Source organism: Microcebus murinus, chromosome 6, assembly GCF_040939455.1.
Source record: "Microcebus murinus isolate Inina chromosome 6, M.murinus_Inina_mat1.0, whole genome shotgun sequence".
Lineage (NCBI taxonomy): Eukaryota > Metazoa > Chordata > Mammalia > Primates > Cheirogaleidae > Microcebus > Microcebus murinus.
This window is the reverse complement of record NC_134109.1, coordinates 80324809-80349781: the sequence shown is the minus strand read 5'-3', so window position 1 is coordinate 80349781 and position 24973 is coordinate 80324809. Positions and strand designations below refer to the sequence as shown.

Sequence of the window (24973 nt, the reverse complement as noted above, 5' to 3'; positions counted from 1 at the left end):
TATTGTTTGCCTGAAAGGCTGCTCCCCAGCACCTGCCTTTCCAACTCGACCACTCTCATATTTGTTTGTAGAGTTTCTTCTCAAAAGCATGTGCTAAACCTGAAAATGGGAGTAATTACACCATGATTATGAGGGCTGGAAGAAGAGTTTTAAATATGTCTCAGTATTTCATACATACATAGCCTTCACCATTCTGAGTCCTGAGGATTCAGATCAGTAAATAAGGCAACATTTCATGAGATACTTTAATTATCTTATATGTATTTCTAACCCATCTGTGCTGGGGAGAGAGAAACTGACTTTCTTTGAATCCTCAATCATGGCCTTAAGTTAACACAAATTAATTTCCCTGGCATATGCTATGAAAACTTTAGGGTCACTTTAGGAAGAACTTTCTTAGTGGCAGAAAGGAATTATAGGAGTTGTTTTATCATTGGCTGAGGAAATAATTCCACAGAGTTAATAAACTACAACCCTGGGAATTCATCTTACCAACATACTGCAACGCTTGGAGTGGTTACGCTTCTTAGAGCTAGAGCACGAACATGCATGTCCTCGGGAAGAACGCACTGAATACTTAAGGAGGCAACCCCGGAAGGTACTGTAGTTTCAGAGGTTAATGAAGCAAGAAGCAGGCTAGCTCATGTGGGACTAGAGGGAGTATGCATTTCCATTTGTGGAGAGGGAAGAATGGTATGTCATGCTTCATCTCCCCCTGCTTCTAAGCAGTCAGGAAAGCCACGTGGGGTTAGCAGAACGGGTGGAGGCTATCTAGGATAAAGCTGACTTAGAAAGCAGGATTTATTCTAAGTAGAAATGGACTTTTTTGTCCTCTTTTGGACCTCATGAGTACACTGCTTATGTACATACAACATGGCATTCTGTGATTCTGTGTATATCTTGATCCAGAGCTCCTGCCAAAGAAGCTTATCAAAACATTAAAAAGTATTTCACTAAGAACTGTGTCTTGCAAACCTCCCAATATCCAGCCCTGGACTTGGAAGGTTATCAGCAAAATGAAAATTGGAAAATAGGTGAAAGTTTATAACTGGAAAAATTTGTTTTGTTTTCAAACTATAAGAATGCCTAGAAATGAGTCCCAGGAAAAAAAACAAAAAACATTCTTTTTGTGTCACTGTTCTCCCTTTATTTCTTCATGCTGAGTTTCTAGCTTTTGACTTTTCATCTTGAGAATATGTACCCAAAGTCTTTATTAATCTTTTCTACCTGCCCCCCCTAAAAAAAACAAAATTGTTCTGTATGAGTCTCTTCATTAGAAAAGACTAAGATGCTTTACTCATCCAAAAGTATACATGCTGTTTGAGATACAGAGACCTGGTCATAATTCTATAATCCATCTCACTATTTATTTAACTATTTTTATAGAAGTACAGCTGCTATTAATTGACACATATCCTACATGGGAAATGTCCGCTCTGGCCCAGGGCCTGCTGGGGTACCGCCAGAACAAGCCATAGCCAGGAGAGACCCAATTTTTATCCACCTACATTGTCTTTCAGTCTTTATTTGCCTGTGCTGAAGTATGAGTGGGAAAAACAAATAAGTTGAAAGCAAGAAAACAAACTCTTCTGGAGAGTATAAAGGTGGTATGAGCTCCTTATACTGTCTGAATAAACTGATTTCTGTGGTCAACCTGTGTGGGTTTTGGAACTCCAGGCCGTTCGCTGTGCCCCTCTGTAGTTTTCCATCTGGACTGTAGATGGCACTGCTCCCTAGCAAACTCACTTGAGCTTCATCTGCAAGCCAGAGTTTATTCTCTGGTTATTGGTAAACGATGCTCTTTTTGTAACCTTGGTACCCTCTTGTTCTCAGCAGAGTCACCTGTAGCCCCATGGCCAGCTAGCTCACTGTTCATATGCCCCAAGGCAGTATTCTCTGGGCTTGGAGGCCCTTATACATACCAAAACTTGACAGCCATTGCCCTAAAGATTGATTGACATGAAAATAGAAAAGTTAATAAATAGCAAGATAGGGTTTCCTAGGTGCCTAACTTCCAAGAAATAATTGAACTTCCTTGCTAAGTCCAACCAATATTTTATGTTCTAATCTGTCCTATACCTTGGCCCTTGCTTCTTATGCTCAGTTTCTCCCCAGCTCTTAGTCTAAGCTCCAGGGTTCTTCTGAGCAATTTTACTGATAATGCATACTGAGTATCCCTTATCCAAAAATCCAAAATTCAGAGTACTCCAATGAGCATTTCCTTTGGGTGTCATATAGGCACTCAAATTTTGTAACATTTAGGATTTTGGATTTTTGGATTAGGGACACTCAATTTGTATTGGCCTTTTAGGATTTTATCAACCTAGGCTTGGCAGGTAATCACAGCCTCCACATTTTAACAAAAGGTAACCTTGTCATCTTCAATGGGCTCCTTATCAGTTGATTTCCTAGCCATCTGAATACACAGCTGCTTCTTAGAGCGGGAATAGACCCAGATAGTGAAGAAGGATAAAACCTATGTTTCTAAATTTGCGGGAGCCCCCTATTTCATAGGGAGGGCAGCGTTTAAGTGTTGTTGGGTTGCACCTGTGGTGAGATGAGATTCTGTGCATAGCCTCTGCCCTCGCCAGGAAATGAATATGCTACTCTCTGGCAATTGCTTCCCTCCCATCCCCTATCCTCCTAACTCTCCCTTTCCCAACTTACAGACTGAAAGAAAGTTGTTCTTATCTTCTGTTAGTTTTGTCAGTAAGCACCTTGGTCAGGGAAAAGGAGAAAGAAATTTTGATAAACTTGGGAGCTTTACCTCAAAACCATCTTAAAGATAGCTTCAATTACACTAGGTCAATACTCTTTAGTTCCTTAATGATGTCTAACTAGCTCCAGCTCCCTTTCTGGCATTACTATCATGTTTATGGCTATAGAACTTTGCTGAGAACAATATCTAGAAGGAAAGGAGATGGCAAAGTGATCATATAATAAGAGGTTAGCCTTTAACATGGAGAAGCTCACTATGTCAGCCACTAGGGACAGCTTAGTTTGTCAGAACAGGATATTTAAAACCGTTATCCTAGAAATTACCATATTAGTCTGATTTCAAAGTAGAGGTGCCCAAAAGGCTTAGTACATGTGGACAGTATGAAAGAACCATCTCACGTGAATCTTTCACTGCAGGTTACCGCAGTGCCATTGGACTCTTACTGCAATGACCGAAGTGCAGAATATGAGCGACGAATTCTGAAGGAAGGAGGCAGTCTGGCAGCCAAGCAGTGTTTGTTGAATGGGGCCCCTGAACTGGCTGCAGACTGGCTAAATCGGCGATCCCAGTTCTTCCCAGAGCCAGTCGGAGGGCTGTGGAGCATCAGGCCTCAGAATGGCTGGTCTTTCATCAGGATTCCAGGTAAGTTCTCCATGCTCTTGGAATATATTCCCAGGTTTGGCAAGTGGAGAACCAGGGAGATACTCCATCTGGTACTTTTAGATGTTTGAAATTCAGTATGCTTGAGGTTTTTATTTTCTCTTTTAGCCCTAAGTAATTTATAGATAAGAATACTAGTAATTTGTGACTTGAGTGGAGAGATAAATGTTTTTAGATTTGTGCTTACATTTGAAAGGAATGCCTCTTTAAAGAAAAAAAATGATAGAAATGACCCTTGGTAGGAAAGGCTCCAGGTCGAGTGAGTACCCTTGTCTTATGCCATTGCCACTGAAATGAATGAGAATGTCACTCCCAGAAAGCCTAGTTTAAGTAGCATAAGCAGCATCCTGCATTAAGTACTAGAGATCTAGATGATAACGAGGAAAAATAGTGCATTTGTGCCAATATGCTAGCGAATTCCCAGACCTCTAGGGTCAAGGTCAAGGATTAAAAAGAAACTAGGTTTTCATCTTTGCTTTAGTGAGTCTGCTTTTAAGGAAACTGAACACAGAGGGTTTGTAGGCTCATGTTCTTTTATTATACCTGCTGCACAAGCTGAAGTAGTAGCTACAGTGTTAGTTTTGGTTGTCCAAATTCTCTGATATCTTGATTGTATTCATCTTATTGGCCTATCATGGAAGTAAACTAGAGCTAAGCATTCAAAAGAGATCGTCTGCCATTTCTAAGAGATAATTGATTCCAATTTTTAAGGCCTGGTTTTTCCATTTAATGTTAACTTTGTCAAGTGTCAAGGGATTTGCGTCAGCCTGCCAGTAGTTTTGGGAGTGCTTTGAACTGGAAGATGCCTTTTTTGGTATATGAAAGCAGTATTCCATATGGCCTCATAGCTGACTTAGAACACCTGAAAGCAGTGGGTAGAGGTATATTGTTTGAAAGTCAGGGGGCAACCTAAGTGTAAACAAGCCTGTTGGGAAATCACAGAATCCAAGGCAGGAGCGGGGCCTCCTGCCATAATTGAAAGAAGCAAGATAGCACCTTATTTATTCTTTCTCCCTTCTTCATTCTGGCTGTTATATTCCCAGTACAGGAGTAGAACGCTTATTGCTGGTGCTGTGGGAATCTCTTGTGGCTTTTCCTGTTCTTTGAAAGAAAAATGGAGCTTGTTTAAATAGCAGGAAGTGTCTGAGTTCTTTTTGCATCGATAAAAAGCACCAGCCTCACTGGCTGTTTACTGTGAGAACCAACCATCTCCTCACTGACCCTATTGTGCTCTGTAGACTAGCTGGGGCGGGTGGGGTGAGGAGCTCACTAGAACTTGTATTGTATCTCTCTTTCTTCTATATTTTATATTTGTTGTTTCCCTGGGAAGGGTTGGTTCCATATTCCTTGAGAGACTGACCAAACTCTCCTGGGTTTCACACCTTGATTCCGTCTCTGTGGTTTTACCAGAAAGATGTATAATTCCTTCAGAAGTCTCCTTTCCTTGGAAAAAGGAGGTATTATAATCTGTTGCCCTAATTTTGGTGCCATAGGCTATATTCTCATTTTTTTATTTTTTTTTTTTTGCTTTCACCACTCACTTTCAGTATTTTACTATTGCATTTATAACATTTACAATTGCATTCTAGCCAGGGCAATTCTTTTTTTGTTATTTTTATTTCAGGACAATATGAGAGTACAAGCATTTTGGTTACATTTTGTATCTTTGCCTCTCCCTAGCAAGAGCTAGAGGTATGCCCCTCCCCTCCACAATGCTCACCACATCCCTCAGTTGTGAGTCTTCCCCCCCAATCCCTGGAGAACACCAACACCATTTGAGCACCATAGTGTTTATCAGTCAGTACCAACTTGATGGTGAGTACATGTAGAGCCCATTTTTCCAATCTTGTGTCACCTTACTTCGGATAATGGGCTCAAGCTCAATCCAGGAAAATATAAACTGTGTTTCGTTTTGTCTCTGAGCAGGATCTTATACTGTGGGCAGTAAGAACGTGTATCTAAATGAAAGTACTATAAGATTGTACCATAGGATTGTAAGAGAGTTTGTAAGACAGTAGGATAGGTTTGTTCATTTCAATATTTTTTGAGCTCCTATTGTGAAGGGCTGAACTTGGATTTGACTTGGCAAAATCAGCCTGATTCCTAGGGAATTGTGCTCCTCATGGCTCTGTGCCCAGCTTAGCAATAGGTGGTGCTCTTGTCCAGTACAGCTTTGGTAGCTCCAAAAGTTGTACTCCAAAATATTGGGTAATGAGTGCCAGGCTGAAAAAACATCAGTGTGTGTAGAGAAGAAAACATGTTTTTTTAATATATCTTACTAGAGTCAAATACTAGAAGCTGATTTCCTCTGTCTAACATGCTTATCAGAGAATCAGAAGTATATTGTTCATTGTCTGTTTTAAGGCTATCTCTGAAGTGTTTCTTCAGGGAAGTCCAAAGAAGTTCAGTCCATCCACTTCCACCTCTCTCACCTACATAATAACAAGCTGACAACAGGTACCACTTCTTGCTTCCTTTAGGTGCATCAGAGTTCTGTCCTTATAAGTATATGCACATCTTCATCTCTAAGTGTTTCTAATCCTACATCAGCTCATTCTGGTTAGCAAAGCAAAGTAGATGTGGGAAGCAGGAATATGTGAAAACCATTGAATCATGACTTTGAAGTGAATTGAGGCTTCTTAAAATTTGGATGCAAGACAGATTTGGATATGCTTTAATATTTGTTTTTTTTTTTTTTTTTCTTCAAAATTCTGTCTTGAATGCTTTAATATTTGTGCTGAGAGAGTATATCTGAATGGAGAGAGAAAATAAGCAGGCTGCAGAAATCTGATGAATTTAACTTGTGTACTCTTACTCAATGGCTAAAAAACATACAGGTTTTTTTTTTTTTTTTTTTTTACCTTCCTGTGCTTTTTTAATTAAAACAGAAAGAAACAGGCCAGACGTGGTGGCTCACACCTATAATCCTAGCACTCTGGGAGGCCAAAGAGAGCAGATTGCTTGAGGTCATGAGTTTGAAACCAGCCTGAGCAACAGCGAGACCCTGTCTCTACTAAAAATAGAAAAAAATTAATTGGCCAACTAATATACATAGAAAAAATTAGCCATGCATGGTGGCATATGCCTGTAGTTTCAGCTACTCGGGAGGCTGAGGCAGGAGGATTGCTTGAGCCCAGGAGTTCGAGGTTGCTGTGAGCTAGGCTGAAGCTATGGCACTCACTCTAGCCTGGGCAACAAAGTGAGACTCTGTCTCAAAAAAAAAAAAAAAAAAAAACCAAAGAGAGAGAGAGAGAGAAACATAGTTAAAGCTGATTGGTAACTCTGTGGGAAATGTTTAGGAGCTATCAAAATCGAGAGACCCCAGGGAATCCAATTAATGGGCAAGGGTAATTGTGATATGAAGAAAACTTTAAAGTTGTTATGAAAGCTTTGCTGCCTGCTCAGACTTGGAATTTATACAGGCCTCCTTGTCTGGTGCCAGGGGAGAGCTTAGCAGTCAGTCCTGTCCCAGCTGCAGTCATTTGATTGTGTTGTTAAGGAGACCAACAAAAAGAAGAGCATTTCAATAATCTAAACAGGACCAAACAAAGAGACTGAACAAAGGTGTGTACAACAGTGTGGGGGGGGGGGGGTGGAGGGAGAGAGATGGTCTGGCTGTGTTCCGAAGGTGGGAGAAGGCAGGCTGCAGTGCCGGGGAGTAAACAGCTAGGACCTGTGGCTTTGTAGCAAAAACAGAGTGGCTGATGATTTGTTATGGTTCTGTCAGCACATCCGTTCTTGTTCAGTTTATACAATAATTGTGCACTTGGCAAATTGTGATGAGAACAGAAAAATGACTGTTAAGAACTCTTGGATTGCTCTCAACAGTCAGCCAAAACACAGTGTGTTTTTCTTAACAGTTTTCTCCTTTACTCTTAGTTGTTAGTTGTCTGCGTAATATCTCTATCCTTTCTCTCTCTCTTTGTGTGTCTTGTGCCCAGTTCCACATATACTCTTACCCAAACCCTTAAGTGCCTCATCTCTTCTCTTAATGGCAGCAATTGTTCAGGGCATGTTTATGGACCAGTGTGCAAACAGGAAACTCTCCTTCCTGAAATATGATGGGAGTTTAATGATACTGAATGGATAAGAAAATTTGTGAGTTGAGTGTTCTTTAAAGATCTGTGGCTGAAATGCTTTTCTTATGGGAAGAGGAAGGAGAAAGCACAAGTTAGTGAGTGAAAGCAGCTTCATTGCAGAGAAACCCAAAGTTGGTCTTTCTGAAAAGCGGAATAAGCTCTGGTGTCTTCATTGAATTACAACTTGGGTAAATGACATTTACCAGCCAGCCTATTTGCAGTTTTCCAGGAGAAGTAGTTTTGGTTTTCAAAAAAAGTGGAGGAGGAGGGGGAGTCAAGGGTGGATATATTTATTTGCATTTCTTGGTGTTTAAATATCTCTAAGGGCAGGCAGGAGCAATTCTTGTTTCTATAAATTCTCGTGCTTTCAGGATATAAACACTTAATCACAGAACTAGCAGATTTTGCAGTGAAGTATGCAATTAAAAAAAAAGAACAAACAAAAACAGATATCTAGAGATAGGGTGAACAAAGTAAAAACAGATTTTTCTAGTCACAGTAAATAGGACATAGACATGACCCATAGATGTCCATGTATACCTGCTGTCCCTTGAGTAAGGATATGGAGCAGGGTTTTAAGATGCCTTGGCAGCAGATGTCTGATTGGGAGCTATCAGTTGGGAGGGAGTCTGCACCTCCCTCCTTTCATGGCATTTCTTCCTAGATTGCTTCTGGAGTTATGGTTTTTTCAGGGTTTTGCATTCTTTCTCTAGAGCACTTTCCTGCCCTCGTGATGACAAGCGTTTTGGTTGTAGTAATTTTGGTTGCATACAGCTTTGCAGTGAGTGATTTTGTTGCTTCAATTAAATCCATTCCCCCCTCCCCTTTTTCTTCTCCCCAGGCAAAGAGAGCCTCATCACTGACAGTGGAAAGCTGTATGCCCTTGATGTCCTGCTGACTCGGCTCAAGTCTCAAGGGCATAGGGTTCTTATCTACTCCCAGATGACCAGGATGATAGACCTGCTGGAGGTAGGAGAAGGAACTTTGGGGAACTAGGATACCTTGACATTTAACCTATAGAAATCAGATGGCCATGACTAATGTCAGTCCTGCTTAATGGAAACCCCTAAACTCCTCCTTTGATTTTACAGTCTATAAAGGGAACAGAAGCAGCTCGTGGCAGATGGAGAGTATGCAAAGGGTATCTGCTGCCCCCTTCCCTATACCAATGAAATAGAATACCTCTTATGCCCTTCTTTTACTGGGGAAGAAGTCCCCTAATTTTAAAGTAGATCACAACCTAGAAATCTTCTTGAAAAGTCCTCTGGAATTCTGTATGAAAAACAAGATTTGAGATTAGTTCTATATGTGAAAAACTAGCAAGCAGCTAGCTATTCAGCCTGAGTTAATGTAGTGATTCTCAGCTTCACTACATACTGCAGTTGCCTGGGAAGCTTTAAAAAATATGAATGTTGCCGGGCGTGGTGGCTCACACCTGTAATCCTAACACTCTGGCAGGCGGATTGCTCAAGGTCAGGAGTTTGAAACCAGCTTGAGCGAGACCCTGTCTCTACTAAAAATAGAAAGAAATTAATTGACCAACTAAAATATATATATACAAAAAATGAGCTGGGCATGGTGGTGCATGCCTGTAGTCCCAGCTACTGTGGAGGCTGAGGCAGGATTGCTTGAGTCCAGGAGTTTGAGGTTGCTGTGAGCTAGGCTGATGCCACGGCACTCACTCTAGCCTGGGCAACAAAGTGAGACTCTGTCTCCAAAAAAAAAAAAAACATGAATGGTTGGTCCCATCCCCAAAGCTTCTTATGTAATAAGTTTGGAATGAGGCCTGAGCATCAGGATATTTGAAAGCTCCTGCAGTGATTCTAATATGCATCCAAGGCTGACAACTTCTGAGTTAGTAGTGAAAGATACAGCTGTGTCTTACTGTACAAGGCAGCTTTTGTTTATTTAATTATTTAATACTGCTGTGTTGAGGTTCTTTCTTTTTGTCTAAGTAGTTGCCTATTATTTGAGAGAGGAGAAGTCATAAACCTAGAAATAGGGAAGGAAAGATGAGAACAAACCATGAGAATAAGTCATTAGACGAGAAAGATTAAGAGGCTAACGCACCTGGGTATCAGGATTGTATGAATACTCTTGTGGTTTTTTCTTGGGTTTTTTATATTTAAGTCTTCATATTCTAGCCTGGCTACTCTGTAGAGTAGTGATAAGTAAGTGGAAATTGGCCATACTCATCCCTATCTAGGAATAAAAGCATGGGGACCATATCAGTATAGAAGGAATGAAGGGTAGCAATAGGGAAGGTCCTAACAGCAGTAATCCAAAATAAAAGGACTGCCTGCATCTCTAATGTTCTGTTCAAATCAAGTGATGTCAACAGTCAAACCAATCTGAGTTACTCCCTTTTTTAGGTAAAGTGCACTTGCATTGTCCAAAGAGTCAGGGAAGGTAATAGATGAAGTAGTGATCTTTAGCTGCTAAGAACTATAGAAAAGGCAATATGCTAAGGATTTAGTAAGGGAGATGATGATCTTTCTTTTCCAAGGCTATATCATATATCAGTATGTTATAGAGTCCTAAAAGTTGATTCATACTAAAGGAAAATTCCTAGGGATTGTGGGTGAGCAATAAAAAAATAAGCTAACTCTGATAGGTGAAGGTAAGTATAGGTGGATTAAGTTTGATGTAGCCTTACATTTTAGTCCTTCATTCTGTATGTTGTGCACTTGTAGGTTCTCATAAAATACTACTAAAACAAGTAATTCAAAGTATGGTAATGAGTTTTGTTCAGGGTGAGTTCTATAAACCCTATTTACCAGGATCATTTCCTAGCTATCTGTAATCCAGCAATTATTTTGGGGGCATGGACCTAGTAGGTAGGTTTTATAAACAAGGCAGCTTGAAAACCTCTGTAAATTTAGATGCATCTCCCTATGGGGAATTCCAAATTAGGGAAAAGCAACTTCAAAGCCTGAATTTCACAACTGCTGACATTCCTTAGCCATATGTGTAACATGCATCTAAATGTTGAAGCCAGAAAATGTTGCAACTATTTATGTTTCAAAAACTAACCCCATCTCTCCTCTTTTTTTTCCTTTTTTTGAGACAGAGTCTCACTCTGTCCCCCAGGTGGTATGATCATAGCTCACTGCAGCCTCCAATGCCTGGGATCAAGCGGTCCTCCTGTGTCAGCCTCTGAAATAGCTAGAACTAGGGGCACATGCCACCACACACAGCTAATTTTTAACTTTTTGTAGAGAACAGGGTCTTACTTTGTTGCCCAGGCTTATCTCAAATTCCTGGGCTCAACTGATACTTCCACCTGGGCCTCCCAAAGTCCTGAGATTACAGGTGTGAGCCACCATACCTGGCCAAGACACTGTCTCTTAAAAAACTAAACAACAAAAAAAACTTGCCTTATTTCTTCCGTCTCAAAATGTTGCTTGTTTTTGTCTTCTTCAGGATTGTCCTTTTTCCCTTGAAATCTTATATGCTATACAAAGAGGGAGACAAAAGCTTCCAATAAAGTAGGATTTAGAAATTCACATTGGGGGCATTGAAGCTCTGTTTTGTAGCTGTGGAGTATGTCAACGTCTCTCTTTTATCCAGCAGCCTTTTTGGTTTGTTGTTGTTCTGTGCCTCAGCCCTGGCTATTTGTTTGTCTCTATTTCTGGGACTCAGCAGAACTAGAAGACAGTAAAAATCCAAATACTTCTATGTCGCCAGGTTTCTATTCTGTGAGAAATACTAGTTCTAGACACTTAGTATTTGCTCAGTATTTTCTGAATTGATTGATAGCTTCTTTTTTCTCCTGGGTAAAAATCTGACTTTAATTTAAATTTCTTGTGTGTGTATAAGATCTTCTTCCAAATAGAATTCTGTATTCAGAAACATTTTATACATTCACATGGCATCCAACTAGTATTTGTGGATAGGAGATTTAATAAAAAAAGGTGACTGCTTCATTTCTAGGACTAGGAACTTTTAGTTTGCCACAGGCAGAAGACAAGGACATAAATACATAGGATATCATAGATTACTAAATGTCATGTTATGGGTTTATTTTATATTTACTAAACTGCCTCTAACATTTTGGCTGTTGGGTGTACTATGGAAACAGACATCACCCCTGTGCAGTTGGGATGGTAGTGTCCAGCTGGATATCAGACAAAACTTTTCCTACTACCACCAATTTTACCATATTCAGGGGAACTCCCTCCATATTTTAGTATTTGCAGAGAGCTTTTAGCTGAGTACAAATGACTTATATTATCCCTGGGTCTTCTCAAGAGTGACCCTGTTAAAAATAAACATATCCCTCTTGTTATGCTTAGCTCTGTTCATGCTTCATTTTGGCACCAGTATTAGGGTTCATTTGACAGTTACTTTTGTGTGTATATGTCTTCTCCACTGGATACATTCCTTAAAGTCAAAGACCATGTTTAACTGATATTTGTATCTGCCTAGCAAAATACCAGGTGGTGTGGGGAAAAAAAGAATTTAAAAGATTATAAACAGCATGGTTCTAAGATGAGAAATTTCCTTCTATCATTCCTAAGACCTAATGCAAATTGTAGTTAACAGTGACCCCAATTTGCTTTTCATTTGCAGTTTTGGAATACTCAGCTTCCTAGTATGTTTAGAATCACAGCTCCCACAGGTAACTTGGTAGTTCTAAGAGAAATTACATCATAGATGATAGAATGTCTGTTCAGGATGAATCCTCCCCCAGTGAAGTATAGCACTGGTATAGCTGACAGGGCAAGTTACACAACCCAGTGTCTCAAATGTCATCATTAGCTATGGAATATCTGGATTTAATTCTGTTTCATATATTGGTACAGTTCAAGGTTTGTCTAGATTTCAGTACTTAACAATCACATCACATATAGCGTCAATTGGCTGACCCTTTCCAAATATTTTTAAATTGCACAGAGAATACTTGAGTGGCTACTTTTCTTAAACTACAGACTTAGTTGCCTGATGCAACAGGAATGAAACTCAGAAGACCCAGAGATAATTTGTAATCAGTTAAAAGCTCTCTGAACTGAACTTAAATAGAATTTTACCCATCGGGAGAAGAGAATTTAAGACGATGGGACCCTGGTTATAAAAAGGCAAAGAGAGCCGGGCGCGGTGGCTCACGCCTGTAATCCTAGCACTCTGGGAGGCTGAGGCGGGTGGATTGCTCGAGGTCAGGAGTTCGAAACCAGCCTGAGCAAGAGCGAGACCTCGTCTCTACTATAAATAGAAAGAAATTAATTGGCCAACTAATATATATATAAAATTAGCCGGGCATGGTGGCGCATGCCTGTAGTCCCAGCTACTCGGGAGGCTGAGGCAGCAGGATTGCTTGAGCCCAGGAGTTTGAGGTTGCTGTGAGCTAGGCTGACGCCACGGCACTCACTCTAGCCTGGGCAACAAGCGAGACTCTGTCTCAAAAAAAAAAAAAAAAAAAAGGCAAAGAGATGAGAAAGTATTAGTATAAGATGTTTGGGAACATTAGTCCATTGTGACTGAAACATATGGCATAGGAGAAAAGGAAATAACACAAGTAGGTTGAACGCAGATTATTATGGGCCCAAGAGTACCTTGTGTTAGGGTCTTGCTCCAGAGGGGTCTGTATTAGATTTAAAAAGTGTGGGTTCTAAGAAACTTCAGGTGTTGCCAGTTCTGCTTGCCAGAGGGCTGTGCCTAAATACCTGAAGAACAAGGTTCAAAGTTGCACTGTCCTGCCTGCTGTCTGTAGTGCTTGTTCTCAGCTGCTGATGTAGTATATGTGTTCAAATCATCTTTGAAGCTTTTTTCCATTCAGCTTTATTGAGGTATACTTGATAAATAAAAATTGTATCTACATAAAGTGGACAATGTGATGTTTTGGTATATGTATACATTGTGAAATTATTACCACAATCAAGCTAATTAACATACCTCACATAGTTATGATTTTTTGTATGTGTGGTGAGAACACTTAAGATCAACTGTCTTGGGGACTGGGCATGGTAGCTCATGCCTATAAACCTGGGAGGCTGAGGTGGGAGAATAGCTCGAGGTCAGGAGTTCGAGAGCAGCCTCAGCAAGAGCAAGACCCCATCTTTACTAAAAATAGAAAGAAATTAGCCAGACAACTAAAAATAGAAAAATTAGCCAGGTGTTGTGGTATAGACCTGTATCTCAACTACCCGAGAGGCTGAGGCAAGAGGATCGCTTGAGCTCCAGGAGTTTAAGGTTGCTGTGAGCTAGACTAATTCCATGGCACTCTAGCTCTGGCAACACAGCGAGACTCTGTCTCAAAAAAAAAAAAAAAATCAACTGTCTTAGCAAATTTCAAGTATACAATATTATTATTATCATCATCATTTTTTTCAGAGACAGGGTCTCACTTTGTCACCCATGCTAGAGTGCAGTAGCCCAATGACAGTTCACTATAACCTTGAACTCCTAGGCCCAAGGGATCCTCCTGCCTCAGCCTTCAGAGTAGCTGGGACTATTGGTGCATGCCACCATACCCAGCAAATTTCTTTGCTTTTTTATAGAGATGGGATCTGGCTGTGTTGCCCAAGCTGGTCTCAAACTCCTAGCCTTAAGTGATCCTCCTGCCTTGGCCTCCCAGAGTGCTGGGATTACAAGCATGAGCCACTATACCCATCTCAATATTATTAACTATAGCCACCATGCTGTACATTAGATCTCCAGAACTTTTTCATCTTATATAACAGAGCCTTTGTACCCTTAGACCAACGTCTCCCAATTTCTTCCAGCCCCTAGCAACCACCCTTCAATTCTCTGCTTTTATGAGTTTACACATATAAGTGAGATCATACAATACTTGTCTTCCTGTGTTTGCCAGATTTCACACAGCATAATGTTCTCCAGGTTCATCCATATTGTCACAAATAGCAAGATTTCCTTCTTCTTCTTTTTAAGGTTTAATTATATTCCATTGTATATATATATTACATTTCCTTTATCCATTCATCTGTTGATGGACACCTAGGTTGGTCCCATGTCTTGGTTATTGTGAATAATGCTGCAATGATCATGGGGGTTTAAGATAAAATATTATCTATTGTAACTGTGTAAGTCTCAAAGCTTCCTAAATGTTAATTTTTATTTTATGCAAGTAGTATTAGAGCTTATTTACTTCTCAGTTATTGATCCCACAAGAGTCATCTTGAGAGTACTTGTGTTCATTTTTATTCAATCAAAGGAGGGCACTAAATTATGAGACCTCTAGGAGAGGACAAAGGTCTATACTTGCGTTCTCTTCTCTCTTTGCTGCTTTAGATGGAACAAGAGGAATTCTGATTGCTTTATGAGGCTCCAGGAAATTCAGTCATACTGGTGGATCATTTTCTGAGCCTTTCCTAAAAACCAAAAATGGATTTGGGTGAGAGATATACTTGGTTTATACAGAGTACCCTGTGTAAGGAATAACTGGGTGATGGTTGGTCTTTCTGTGCCTGTGTAAGCCCTCTTTCATGCACAGAAGTGCTGAGCATAACACAGTTACTACAAACCATAGTAATGTCAGACTAATCATCCACCAGTGGTCCTTAGACGTAGGAGTGAACTGTACAGAGTTAAGAGATGAATGGGAATGATTATACCACTTTTTTAAAAAATCTAAGCCAGGCGCAGTGGTGCACACCTGTAGGGATGAGGGATCTAGCTGCAAAACTCAGCCAATAGACAGTTTCTAACTAACCAGATCTCAACTGCTGGCTTTGAAAACATACTAAGCAAGGCTCTTGAGATAAATCTTAGAGCAACCAGCATGATGGCTCACACTTGTAATCCTAGCACTTTGGGAGGCTTAGGTGGGAAAACCACTAGAGCCCAAGAGTTTGAGACCAGCCTGAGCAAGAACAAGACCCTATCTCTATACAAAAAAAAAAACAACAGAAGAATTATCTGAGCAAGGTGAAACACACCTGTAATCCCATCTACTCAGAAGGCAGAGGCAAGAGGATTGCCTGAGCTAGGAGATTAGGTTGCAGTGAGCTATGATGCAGTGAGGTTGCAGTGAGCTATGGTGATACCACTGTACTTTGGCCTGGATAACAGGTGAGACCATGTCTCCAAAAAATAAATAGATAGATAGATCTTAGAAGATCTTTTGGTGTAGAAATTGGTAAGTAGAGATTCTGGGGGGTTTTTTGAGATTTTGTAAAATAAATTTCTAAGAAAAGTGCTGTGAGAACCATAATATCATTTGTTGTTAGAATTTTTTTTCATTTATTTATTTTTTTTTTTTTTGAGACAGAGTCTCGCTTGTTGACCAGGCTAGAGTGAGTGCCATGGCGTCAGCCTAGCTCACAGCAACCTCAAACTCCTGGGCTCAAGCAATCCTGCTGCCTCAGCCTCCCGAGTAGCTGGGACTTCAGGCATGTGCCACCATGCCCGGCTAATTTTTCTATATATTAGTTGGCCAATTAATTTCTTTCTATTTATAGTAGAGACGGGGTCTTGCTCTTGCTCAGGCTGGTTTCGAACTCCTGACCTCGAGCAATCCGCCCGCCTCAGCCTCCCAGAGTGCTAGGATTACAGGCGTGAGCCACCGCGCCCGGCTTATTTTTTAGGAGATAGAGTTTTGCTGTGTTACCCAGGCTGTTCTCGAACTTCAGAGCTCAGGTGATATCCTGCCTCAGTCTCCCAAGTAGCTAGGAGGAGGTACAGGTGCATATCACCACAACCAGCCAGAATTTATATTTTTATTATAATAACAGTATACAATTGTATACCAAAACATTAGATTTTTTAGATCATGTGAAAACTGAACCAAGAATGGAAGTGGGCACAGTTCCTAAAATTTACAGTTAGAAGAAATTAAAGATTTCTTTACAAATGAACATTTATCTTTTTCTAAACAGCTTGGAATTTTGGAGAGATAACTAGAATAGCTTTGGAATACTTAGAATTTGTGAATGAGAATCATATTGAGGCTGGGTGCGGTGGTTCACGCCTGTAATCCTAGCACTCTGGGAGGCTGAGGTGGGCGGATCGTTTAAGCTCAGGAGTTCAAAACCAGCCTAACCTGAGCAAGAGCAACACCCCATTTCTATTAAAAATAGAAACAGGCAGGGTGCAGTGGCTCACACCTGTAATCCTAGCACTCTGGGAGGCTGAGGCGGGTAGGTTGCTCAAGGTCAGGAGTTCGAAACCAGCCTGAGCAAGAGTGAGACCCCATCTCTACTATAAATGGAAAGAAATTAATTGGACAACTAATATACATAGAAAAAAATTAGCCGGGCATGGTGGCACATGCCTGTAGTCCCAGCTACTCGGGAGGCTAAGGCAGGAGGATCGCTTGAGCCCAGGAGTTTGAGGTTGCTGTGAGCTAGGCTGCAGCCACAACACTCACGCTAGCCTGGGCAACAAGCGAGACTCTGTCTCAAAAAAAAATAAAAAAATAAGAATAAAAATAGAAACAAATTAATTGGCCAACTAAAAATATATAGAAAAAGTGAACTGGGCATGGTGGCACATGTCTATAGTCCCAACTACTCCGGAGGCTGAGGCAGGAGGATCGCTTGAGTCCAGGAGTTTGAGGTTGCTATGAGCTAGGCTGATGCCACGGCACTCTAGCTCAGGCAACAGAGTGAGACTCTTTGTCTCAAAAAAAAAAAAAAGACACATTGAATTGCTTTTTCAGCCCATTGTTTATCTTTTAGTTTTTTTTCCTATAGCATAAGCATATAGACATTGCTCTATTCAGCTTTTTTTTTTTTTTTTTTTTTGAGACTGAGTCTCGCTTTGTTGTCCAGGCTAGAGTGAGTGCCGTGGTGTCAGGCTAGCTCACAGCAACCTCAAACTCCAGGGCTTGAGCGATCCTTCTGCCTCAGCCTCCCGAGTAGCTAGGACTACAGGCATGTGCCACCATGCCCGGCTAATTTTTTATATACATATCAGTTGGCCAATTAATTTCTTTCTATTTATAGTAGAGACGGGGTCTCACTCTTGCTCAGGCTGGTTTTGAACTCCTGACCTCGAGCAATCCGCCCGTCTCGGCCTCCCAGAGAGCTACGATTACAGGCGTGAGCCACCACGCCCGGCCTCTATTCAGCTTTTAATAGATTTTTCCATATCCCTTTACTTGTATTTTGAAGATAATTTATTGAAATAGAATCTAAACTTATCTAAAACCTCTGAAATCCCACTACTCCCCTGGGTAGGAAAGCTAAGGCTTGAAGCAGTAAAAAGGAGAAATTCATTTCTGTTGTCTGAATTACAGGCTGTCTGTAATTAGGGTTGGTTTGATTATGATCTAGGATTAATATCCTTGGTGTTGTGGTAACCTTGATATATAAATATATGAACAGCAAAATTTATAAGAAGATTCATTCATCAATGTTTTCATGAGTTTTGAAGTTCTGGTTTAGAAGGCAAAAACGGTACTTGTGCAGGAAGCCTACCTTTTTGTTAAAATCCAAATCTTTGGCTTAGATGGCTCTCTACAAGCTATCTTGATATAGTCTAGTTATTTTGATGTTTCAGCCTGCAACATTGCCTGATTGGATTAGATGCCAAGGGACATAACAAGCCTCTACAGACCGTCATCATGCTGTCATATTTTACCTTCTTTCCTGAATTCCTTCTTGTCCAAAACACCACCTGCTTTTCTACCATTAATTCAGTCCTGTTTTAGAGCTATACCACTAAGTGTGAACTTGAAGCTCACTTCGAATAAATATTTTCCATCCCTCTTTGATTATCAAAGCCCTTAAGGGGCCAACCGTTGTAGTTCATCCCTATAATCACAGACTTTGAGAGGCCAAGGCAGATGGATTGTTTGAGGCCAAGAGTTCAAGACAGGCTAGGCAACATAAGCAAGATCCCATCTCTACAAAATCTAAAGACAAAAAACTTAGCTGGGCTTAGTGTCACACGTCTATAGTCCTAGCTACTCAGAAAGCTGAAGCAGAAGGATCACTTGAGCCCAGGAGTTTGAGGATGCAGTCAGCTATGTGCATCACCGCACTGCAGCCCAGGTGATAGAGTGAGACCGTGTCTCAAAAACAAAACAAAAAAAACCACTATAAAACACAATGAAGATGTGTGTGTCAGTAAGCTTGTCTGCTTTTTTAACTAGCTTCACCTCACAGATACCCAAGCGGGAGACTTTTACCATGTTGGTGTTCACTTGCTTGAAGAATAGGCTGCCACATACATTGCACCAGCCATATCAAACTACAGCAACCTTGTGTGCTCAAATGCCAGCCAAGTATAAGAGCTACAAGTGAAGATATTACAATATAAAAACATTTGACCACAGAAAACTAACATAAATATTTCCCAAATATACAAATGATTAGTCTTTTTCAATAGAGAAAAATTATTTTAGAACCAAAGTAACTATATGATGGTTTTTCTTATAAATAGGCAGCTATGTTGAGCTTTTGATAATAATTCTACAAATGGACTTTTGTAGTATAATCAGAGGTAACAACAGAGGAAATCAGTCTTCATTTGGACATAACTGAAAGAAATTGCAACTTCTATAAAATGGAGAAACATTCTCTCTATTGAATCTCTTGACATCTCCTCTCCATTTTTAAAAGTTGTAATTCTTCTTATAGATGATGTCAAGAACATTCTCTGCCATGGAAAATTAGCTTATCTTCTGTTTCACTCTGATGCTTAGCCCTTGCTTAAGATTGATGCATGCTCTGATGGGAGAAGGAAGCTCAGGCTATAAATCCAAGGACTTTGGTCAGCAAGGATTTTCTGGGGAGAAATACATTAGGGTGACTGTTACTCACTGAAAAAAAAACTGAATATTTTCATAGCTGTGAAAAAACATCTCATTGATGACTGAAAAGACAAACACTGGCTGTAAACTTATTTACAAGTTAAGTTCCTGTGCTTTAGGGGTTGCTTTCTCCCCTTTCTAGATATAATGTCTTGCCTCTATTATGGATGAGGAAGGTGGAAGGTGGGTAGATGTTTGTGAGAATTAAAATACAGTAATTTGCATCAGACTTATTATATTCTTTTTCCCTGATTGACAGGAATATATGGTTTATAGGAAGCACACTTACATGAGGCTTGATGGTTCATCTAAGATATCGGAGAGGCGGGACATGGTTGCTGATTTTCAGAACAGGTAACATTAATGGGAATTTTTAAATTATTATTTTTATTTTTCTGTAGTGCTTGAAGTGGTGGGTTTTAAAAAAATGCCAAGATATCCACGTTGTTAAACAATCATGATATAATTCCTACCATTTTAAGAAGTTGCTGAATTGCTAAGTCTGCTTATAGAGAATCAGATATATGTATCTGGAGGAGGGTGTCTGAGTATGAACCAAGATCATCCTCAATGAATAATACATATGTAGAAAAACGTCCATAAGGCTATATTCCTAATAATTAACAATAGCCATTTCTGGGTATTGACTTAGAGTTGACTTTTAGTTTATTTCTGTATTTCATTTTATATAAATTTAAGGAAAAGTACCTTTTTCCTGCTTTCCTTCTAGCGTAGTAGCAGTACGGTGCAATGTGACAAATGACAGTTGGGTGCAGTCTATTCAGCTAGCAGCTCTCAGCCACAGTACTTCTCCCACCTGCTAATGAGCCTATGAAATTTCACATACTGCCTGTGAATGCTGATGGTTTATAGAGCCATAATTATCCTGAGTGCATGTTCTCTTTGTAGTAAGCAGAGTCTTATTACTCCTCTCTTCAAGGAGGAAGCCAGGCTCTGCTATTGATAGGTCTGCTGAACTCCATCTTAATTTGCTTCCTTAGACCTGGAAAATTGATGAATAAAGTAGATCTTAATGTTTGAAAATCAGAACAATTTTGACTTTCTGCTCTTTAATTTTGTGGCCTGTTAATATTTAACTTTTGAATTCTTGGGTAGAAATTTAAGCACATAGCCTTTTGTACTTATATTACAATTTTTAATTTGTTTTAAAGCATTTCAGTTTTAAAGCATGGTGTAATTCAGATGTAGAATTAGCACAAAACACATCCATAATTCAACAAAGAATGCCTTCTAAGAATTTTTGCTATTATGTTATTTTTTACAATGGAGCACAGATAAGGAGATATATGATGTTTTTGTTTACAATGTGTACCCCATTGGGCCAATAACTCCTAAGTTAAAACTATACACCAGAATTGCAAGTAGCTGTTTGACCAACAGTGGAAGGGAAGATCTGCTTTGAACCTATTTCAGTTTGCTACCTTGGAGCATCTGTGTGGGTAGCCTGACCTTGCTTCTCACCTAGCAGAAGTTATCCACAGATCCTAAAATTGATTATTTGAAACATGAATAAGCACAGCAGTGCCACTTAACCCACCACATTGTTATGGTGAAAAGAGGAAAAAGCATATCGGGTGATCTTCCTCTTTTTTTGATTCTGAAATCAGTGAGTTGTATTTTACCATGTCCTTTACTACTCCAACCTAAGACCTCCAATTGACGAAAATCTTTTTATATGCAAGATCTATAGACTGTGTTTTCCCAGAGTGGCTGTATTTTCTCCAGTTATGCCAGTGCATCTATGGTGTGGGTACATTGGTATGGGGTGGCATGCATTGTGTGTTATGACAAGAGCTGTTAAGTAATAGGTATTTTACCTAGTACTGTTTACATTATTTTGCACTAGTATATTTGATATCATATGTTTGAGGATCTTGTTTTGTTTCTGTTTTTGTTTTTGTTTTTATTTTAATTTTAATTTTTTTTTTTTTTTTGAGACAGAGTCTCACTTTGTTGCCCAGGCTAGAGTGAGTGCCGTGGCGTCAGCCTAGCTCACAGCAACCTCAAACTCCTGGGCTCAAGCAATCCTGCTGCCTCAGCCTCCCGAGTAGCTGGGACTACAGGCATGCGCCACCATGCCCGGCTAATTTTTTTTATATATATATGTATATATGTTAGTTGGCCAATTAATTTCTTTCTATTTATAGTAGAGATGGGGTCTTGCTCTTGCTCAGGCTGGTTTCGAACTCCTGACCTTGAGCAATCCGCCTGCCTCAGCCTCCCAGAGAGCTAGGATTATAGGCGTGAGCTGCCACACCCAGCTAGTCTTAAGTGTGTATATATGGTTGTATTTACATTGTCATAGCACATTATAAATAGGATTTTGTGTCTTGATCTCTTCCACTTCACATTATATCATGATATTTTCACATATCATCTAAAAGTCTTTGCAATCATTATTTTTATGACCAAAATTCCATTATACTAGGTATATATGCCACTCTTCTTTTTTTATTTTTTTTTTTGAGACAGAGTCTCTCTCTCGTTGCCCTGGCTAGAGTGCCGTGGCATCAGCCTAGCTCACAGCAACCTCGAACTCCTGGGCTCAAGCGATCCTCCTGCCTCAGCCTCGCCAGTAGCTGGGACTACAGGCATGTACCACCATGCCTGGCTCATTTTTTTCTATATATTTTTAGTTGGCCAATTAATTACTTTCTATTTTTAGTAGGGATGGGGTCTCACTCTTGCTCAGGCTGATCTCACGATCCACCCGCCTCAGCCTCCCAGAATGCTAGGATTACAGGCGTGAGACACCACACCTAGCCTCCACTCTTCTACTGTTAAAATATTGAGTGAATATGTTTGTGTATAAATCTTTGTTATTAATACTATTTTAGATTACTTTCTTAGCATAGATTCAAACAAGGAAAATTACTAGCTAAAGGGATAAGAACATTTAAGACTCTATGCATATTGTCATATTGCTTGGTAGAAAACTTCTGCTGTAGCCTCCAACCACAGCTGTAGTATTTTGACTTCTAGTGATTTGGGCTTCTGAGTTGTAGAACTATGACTGTTCTCCTAGTTGACCCAATACCCCAGAAAACTGGGCTATGAGATCCAGGGCTCAGTATATTTTGCAGTTTAAAAAAATCAGTAGATGGATCTAACTTATTACCTCTAAAATCTCTCATTTAACTAATGAAGCAAATTTATTTGGGCAATCCCAGTAGTGCATAATTGTTTTGAAAAGCTTGGCTCTGAAAGAATGGTATTTTAACCATTAAATTGTAGTAGATCTACTTAGTAAAAATCTCACTTTGCACAGACTTGTTAGGAAACCTTACTTGAGCTTCCACATCCTACAACTGAGAATTTCCCAGGTAGCAGTGACTGTATATATAGCGAACATTTGGATAACTATTGTTTTAATACCTTCTGTCTAAAATTAGGCAAAATGAAGAAATTAAAGTCTCCTTTCTGATCCCTGCCTACATTATAAGCTAGATGCTTAGAGTGGAAATTATGGCTCAGAAATAATCTACTTACTTCTTGTACAGAATCTGAACTGTGCCTCTGCTGACCAGAAACTCTTTAAGCTGACCCCTCCAAATGGGGAAAAAACAGTACAGTGCAACTTAAAATTTGAGTGGCTATAGTAAACCAATATAGAGAAAAAGACAGGTGTTTTTGAAAACAGAAAAGCATTCCTTGCCAAATATTTTCATATTATTAATGAAATACATCAAAAGAAAAAATTGTAGTTTCAACTGGAAAGCCCTGTGGCTCAAAGGTCAGCCAGAGTAAACAAGAGCTCCTATAAAAAGCCATTTACATTCCCTTCATACAAGATTTATTTATGAGGGATCCTTCCAGGAAAAAGTCTGACCGAGACTAAAGACTATTTGGCCAGGATGTCCTGACTGGGCAACATTCAGAACATGTGACCATGCGTGATCCTAGAAACCATTCACAAGGTCTTTGCTCTGTAGTGCCTTGGCCTTTGCTTCCCTTTTCTCCTACACCATGACCTTAACCAAATGGTTCCCCACCCCATTATCTGACCACTCAGGGTTACGCTTTGGAAAACAAGAGAAAAAGTGACTACCGCATGGGGTTTTTCTTGATGAGAGTATTATAGAGCTCTAGTGTCCTGTTTAATTGTGGTTCTTTTTCAGTTATTCAACAAGCCTTTATAGCTGTCAGCACTGTTTGGGTATTTTGGTGCAGTCAGGCCTCAGTGGATCATTAAAGAAGAGAGAGTGAGACCTACACATGTCTTTGCTATATGGTTTCATAGGCCACTCTACAGACTACTCAGAACCCTGATCATCTTAAGGCCTGTTCCAACAGAGACTCTAGGTTGAGATTCCTTTTCAGCCCCCTAGAGGGCACTCAAACCACCATCTTGCCTTCTGGGTTTGTGTGTGTTTGTTTTATTTTGTTTTGTTTTTCCAGAATATTATGGGGGCTACAAATGATTAGGTTACATATATTGCCTTTGCACCACCTAAGTTGGAGCTATAAATGTCCCCATCCCCTGCACAGCGCTCTGTACCCATTAGGCATGAATTTACACCCCTCCCAGCCTGCTGGTTCATCTGTTTAGTCAGAGCCCCTAAAACATTAATTCACATTATCAATACTAGATTTATTTTATTTTATTTTATTTTATTTTATTTTATTTTATTTTATTTTATTTTAAGACAGGGTTTCTCTCTGTTGTCAGGCTGCTGCATACAGTGGCCTGATCATAGCTCACTGTAACCTCAAATTCCTGGGCTCAAGTGGTCCTCCTACCTCAGCCTCTCAATTAGCTAGGACTATAGGCAGGTGCCACTATGCCTAGCTAATTTTTTTTTTTTTTTTTTTTTTTTTGGTAGAGATGGATGTCTCACTGTGTTGCCCAGGCTGGTCTCAAGTTCCTGGGCTTAAGTGACCCACCCACCTGGACCTCCCAAAGTGCTAGGATTACAGGCATGAGCCACTGTGCCCAGCCTGATACTAGATTTTTTAATTTTGAGACAGAGTCTTGTTCTGTTGCCCCAGCTAGAGCACCATGGCATTAGCCTAGCCCACAGCAACCTCAAACTCCTGAGCTCAAGCTCATTGATCCTCCTGTCTCAGCTTCCTGAGTAGCTGGGACTACAGGTGCTTGTCACTACACCTTGCTGATTTTTTGTTTCTATTTTTAGTTGCTCAGCTAATTTTTTCTGTTTTTTTGGTAGAGACAGAGTCTCACTCTTGCTCAGGCTGGTCTTGAACTCCTGAGTTCAAGTGATCCTCCTGCCTTGGCCTCCCAGAGTGCTAGGATTACATGCATGAGCCCCACGCCTGGCCCGGAGACTAGGTTTATTAAGTAGAAAGGAACTTATTAGCAGTTTGATTTAGATGTTTTTGTTTATAAATAATCCAGCAGTATAATCCAGGATGTGAACTAATTTATTTGATTATAACAATGTAAGATTTCTATAATCTGTTCTTTCCATTATAATTTGATAAAATTACATTGAATGTAGCCAAACCTTGTTACATACCATCTACCTCATCATCAGAAGGTATTTTCTTTCTTTCTTTCTTTCTTTCTTTCTTTCTTTCTTTCTTTCTTTCTTTCTTTCTTTCTTTCTTTCTTTCTTTCTTTCCTTCTTTCTTTCCTTCCTTCCTTCCTTCCTTCCTTCCTTCCTTCCTTCCTTCCTTCCTTCCTTCCTTCCTTCCTTCCTTCCTTCCTTCCTTCCTTCCTTCCTTCCTTCCTTCCTTCCTTCCTTCCTATCTATCTATCTATCTACCTATCTATTTATTTATTTATTTATTTAGAGACAGAGGCTCGCTTTGTTGCCCAGG

At 40.0% G+C, this 24973-nt stretch overlaps 1 protein-coding gene across 3 annotated transcripts in view; it reads left to right on the top strand.

The window, feature by feature from the left end:
• Positions 1-24973, top strand: part of INO80 (INO80 complex ATPase subunit) — a 141960-nt gene that overhangs the window by 92211 nt on the left and 24776 nt on the right. For all 3 annotated transcript variants that reach the window (XM_076004255.1, XM_076004254.1, XM_012766455.3), the window contains 3 exons: positions 3136-3361; positions 8300-8427; positions 19431-19525. In XM_076004255.1, coding sequence (XP_075860370.1) covers positions 3136-3361; positions 8300-8427; positions 19431-19525 — 449 coding nt within the window. The remainder of the gene's footprint in view (positions 1-3135; positions 3362-8299; positions 8428-19430; positions 19526-24973) is intronic.